The sequence below is a fragment of the Hibiscus syriacus genome, unplaced genomic scaffold (genome assembly GCF_006381635.1).
Source record: "Hibiscus syriacus cultivar Baekdansim isolate YM2019G1 unplaced genomic scaffold, ASM638163v2 tig00000913_pilon, whole genome shotgun sequence".
NCBI classification, from domain to species: Eukaryota; Viridiplantae; Streptophyta; class Magnoliopsida; order Malvales; family Malvaceae; genus Hibiscus; species Hibiscus syriacus.
Window position 1 is genome coordinate 106,422 of NW_024061832.1, and position 4,624 is coordinate 111,045.

Genomic DNA, 4,624 nt, shown 5'->3' on the forward strand with positions numbered 1-4,624 from the left:
ATTAAATTAAACATCATTTTAAGACCATTGTAATTATTGGGTTAACTTTAACTAACTTGGAAGAAATCAAATACTATAGAATATTCACTTTGACCCTCAATGTTTTATTTTCGAGTAAAAAGGGTCTTATTTTGAAATGTTAATTAGGTGTTACCAAACAGTTGACATCTATAAAGGGGACTTTTTGTCTCAAAATGAAATATTGGGGTCAAAATGGTCCAAAAAAGACAGGGGCCAAAATAAACATTTTAGTAAATATTGGGGCTAATTTTGGCATTATGTGAATATTAATAACCTAAAAACAATTATTCATCAAAGTTTGGGAGGGCGATTGTCTCTCTCACTTACAACATAGGTTAAAGATCGAACTCTTAAAAGAGAGTGTTATTATCCTTAAAGATCGTACCATCCTAAGTTCAACCGCTTATAAACTAACTTAATGGGACTAAACTCGAAAATTCCGATTTTATGTCGAGTCAAACTCAAATTCAAACAATAATATTTGATCGTGCTCAAATCAAAATTCAAGTAATAAATTTCAATCGAATTCAAATTTTCTACTATTAAACTCGACTCAGCTCGAATACAATAGAATGTCATGACTTTATTCAAATTCAATCAGAAGATCATATTTTTACAACAATGTTATTGAATATCTCCCAAATATACAATAAACTGTTTCGTTTTATTCTTTAACATAGATGTATTTACAGTCAACCTAGCCATTGTAATGATGTATCTGTATCTGTATTTGTATTCGTAACTGTATATGTATATGTATATGTATATGCATTCGTATATGCAAATAGTTTTAAATGTAAAGGCCTCTAAGGGCATTTCGGAACAGTGTCCCCTTCCTTCAATTTGACATTGTTGCAGACAGCTTTGGCTGCTCCATCGTCTTGGTACTGCAAGTTCACATTTTGAAGCACAATCCCTTGGCAAGGACGATTCTTGCTGCAATCGAAATCGATCGCAACTTCAGAAGAACTGGTCCCTTTAATGTTGTTGTACACCACGTCTTTAATCTGAACAGCCGAGCTCTGCAACATATTTTAAAGAGAAAAAAAAGCACCAATCAGTTCGAGGATTACTCTTTGGAACAAATAAACAAACAGTTGGTGTGCGTGGTCTTACCTGTTCGTCGCATGGCTTGCTTTGATCACAATAGTTCTGGTCTATGATGATTGGGTTCTTCACATTGCTCATCTCGATGTTTTGGAATTTGATGTTGCTTGCTGTTCCTGACCCTCCCTGCAAATCATATTCGGTTTTTTTTTTCAGTTATTTTAAGGATAGTAATCCAGTATCCGTATTTGGAAATGTTACGAATATGAGTACCTGCCATGTCTTGATCCTAACTCCATTTGTTGTCCCTGAAAGTTTAGCTCCATCAACTGTCACACCGGAGACAAGGGCCTTTGAATTTTTAGATCCTAAGCTTCCAATACTGAGTTTCATTCGTCACAAACAGATTAATGTAAGTAAATTCATATATATAGATAGATAGATACATAGATAATGTCGAGTTAAAAGACCTAATTCCGTGACCTGGACCGCAAGTTATGTCGGTAGCTTGCACATTCTGAGATCCGCTTACAATGGATATGCAATCATCACCTTCGTTAACAAACAAGAACATTTTAAGTGTTCAGACTTGAAGTTCGAATCTCACTATATGTAACTCGTAACGAATGAAGAGACCGTACCGGTTCCTATGACGGAGCTTTTGACTTGAATGTTCTTCGTATTCGTGATGTGAATCCCATCGGTGTTCGGACTTTCCTCCGGGGATGTTATCTTAAAACCGGATGCTCGAACACCGGTGCATCTTTCAAAAGAGACATGAATTTGTTGAGCATCTTGGATGTTCAAGTTCCGAACTCTCAAGTTCTTGCTCTTGTAGAAGGTGAGAGCCTGCAACATATAGGGTTTTACAAATACTCAGTTATAGTCATAACATTTTATCGATTAGACCAACCGCTATACCGACAACTAGTTGACGATTTTAATGACGGATTTCGATAAAGAAAATAAAGGTGAAAACTTTAACCTACCGTCGGAGCACCCTTGCATGGCTGCAAAACAATGCAAAAAATAAAAAAAGTCAGCATGCATTTGATCGGAGAAACAAATATAAAATTAAAAGAAAATTTAAAATTTTCAGACATACGATTGTCTCGTAATAAGCTTACGAGATTTTTGTTAATTTTGCAAGAATTTTGCCACCAAATCTTCCCATTGCCATCAAGCTTCCCTCCACCACCTTCGACCAACAAATTATCAACTCTATCAAACACAAGCCAGTGTCTGCTATCTTCCTCGTAATCCGATCTATCATCCGATGCCGCAACGTTCCCATACATCTACAATTCCAACAGTAAACACGAGTCATGTTGGTCGGGTACATGCGTCGATCGGATACATAAAATGAAGACGCGGAACAACATCGAGACTAACCTGTATAGTAAGATTAGACTTGCAGGGACCTGAGAATCGAATAGGCTTAAGAACATAGTTCTTCCCTTGAGGAACAAGTAGAACAACAGCACCTTTCGACGAGCAAGCTTTCATCCAAGCTTTCTCGAATGCCTCGGTATCGCGAGTCTTATCACCGGTTGTACCAAAATCATCGACGTTAACAACAGTTCCAGTTAAAGCCGATGCGACTGTGTATCGCTGGAAGCTCGACGACATCATCGAACCGTCGAGCTTCCCGTAATACCAAGGGTATCGTGGATCATATGCCCCACCCATTTCTTCTTCAAAATAATGATTTAGGTCATCCTTAAAAGCATTGTAACGTGAGAATAAAGAAAAAGAAGCAAGGAATAATACTAGTATTTGTCTAATTTGTGGAGCCATTTTTGTGAATAAAAATAGAGAAATGGGTCTGGTTTCTGAGTTAGCTCAATGATGATAATTTATATTTATAGAGGAAAAGAGAAACAAATGGATAATGCTTTGTCTTTTGGACAAAACTCCTCGAGGTATGGTCCATGATGTACGAGGTTTATACGAATTAATCTCTTGAGGGTTGCTTCTAGCTTTTGCTTAATGTGTATATATATATTATTTAAACGGTTTCGATTACAGACAATCAATTGATCTAGTTGGATAATACACTAAATTTATAAGCAAGATTAAAAGTTTAAACTCTTATGTTTACGAATGAAATAAATTAAGTTGTAATGGCCTCTACTAAATTTAATTCGAAATAGTGTATTATCATATTGAATTTAGAAATTTTGGGAGTTTGACTAATTTATAAACATTATATCAAAATAATACTAATTTTGCATTAATTGCCTAATATTGTGAGTTTCTAAAGATTAGGGAGGGCAACGGGTCGGGTTTTTGTTCGACTCGACCCGACCCGAAAATATGCATATTCTACATGAATCCGATCCGACCCAAAAATTATATATTTTCCATCTGACTAGATCCGACCTAAAAAGTATATATCCTCCTCCCAATTTTATTAATATTGAAATACATACATTTACAACAATTTTTATTATACTAATTGAATTAGATATTTAAATTTATTTAATATATATCTGAACCATATTACTGGGACGAAGTTACAAGAGCCCCTCCCAAATTTTTTTATTTAATAGCATTTTAGGTCTTTATCAATTTAAATTTAAGTAAAATTCGGCTTTTGCCCTTTAAAATTTTTAGATTAAATACGTAATAAGTCCTTATTATTTTAAAATTAAGTATTTTGTCCCTCCCAATATTTGATCCTGACTCCATCATTGCCATATCGGTCATAGATTTGCTCTAAAAGGTTGAGATAAATTCCAATTTTGAACATGATAATTATATAGTTCATGTAAGAGAGTTGGGCACATAATCTAAATAATTTGTGGTCATTATGTTAACCACCTTGAATTTAACGTGAATATGAACTCAGATGCCAATGCCACCAAGTGCCCATGCCACCAAGTGCCCATGCCTTTGATCTTCAAACATGCTAGACCAGGGAAAGTAATTAATCAACTTACATATATTATTAGTTATGTAATTAATTGCTTGTACAAATAGAAAACCCGAAGGTGTCGCTTCGGGATTGGTCGATATATGCCACGTAATCTACAAAACGTGCATCTTTGGCACACTTCAAGTTAAAGATGTTTTATCATCACATGGTGTTGAGGTCATAATTTTTGGTGTGATAAAGAAGACAGTTTATGACAAGAAATATTGGTCAATATAGTTATTGTATTATATTTTTTTATAATGTGATTTTCTGATTAAAAAATTAATGCGATCATTTTATTAATATTTTTCATTATTAATGAATATCTTTGTTAATTACTATTGATGTTGTACGTCAAGCAAACTGACGTCTTTCGTTTAATGTTAATTGAACCCTCCATTTAATACTGACTGAACGTCTTTTGAATTTATATTAAATTAGGTTTAGAAACCCAAAAGGTGTCTCATCAACATTAAATGGAGGGCAATAGTTTGTTTGACGTGCCACATCAGCAAAATTAACGGAGGACGTTGGTTAATTTTGAAAAACATTGATCAAAGAATCATATTAAATTATTTTTTGACTTGAAGGGTCACATTGAGAAAGAAAATAGTACTAGAGCCACATTAATTTTTTTTT

At 34.4% G+C, this 4,624-nt stretch overlaps 1 protein-coding gene across 1 annotated transcript; it reads right to left on the reverse strand.

Moving 5' to 3' along the window:
• Window positions 1-740: 740 nt before the first annotated feature.
• Window positions 741-2,865, reverse strand: LOC120116112 (polygalacturonase-like). The gene is made up of 8 exons (XM_039136665.1): window positions 2,461-2,865; window positions 2,196-2,366; window positions 2,058-2,078; window positions 1,710-1,917; window positions 1,539-1,620; window positions 1,342-1,450; window positions 1,138-1,254; window positions 741-1,043 (listed from the first exon to the last, which is right to left on the reverse strand). Exons 1-8 carry the CDS (start codon window positions 2,863-2,865, stop codon window positions 828-830), a joined length of 1,329 nt encoding a protein of 442 aa, XP_038992596.1. The 3' UTR covers window positions 741-827.
• Between the last annotated feature and the right edge of the window lie 1,759 nt (window positions 2,866-4,624).

Bases quoted from the DNA above. Each gene is read 5' to 3' on its own strand.
- LOC120116112 (XM_039136665.1), bottom strand. From the start codon at position 2,865: ATGGCTCCACAAATTAGACAAATACTAGTATTATTCCTTGCTTCTTTT. The intron at 2,079-2,195 runs GTAAGCTTATTA...ATTGTTTTGCAG, and splicing joins GCAAAATTAACAAAAATCTC to CCATGCAAGGGTGCTCCGAC. The intron at 1,918-2,057 runs GTAGGTTAAAGT...TATATGTTGCAG, and splicing joins CATGCAAGGGTGCTCCGACG to GCTCTCACCTTCTACAAGAG.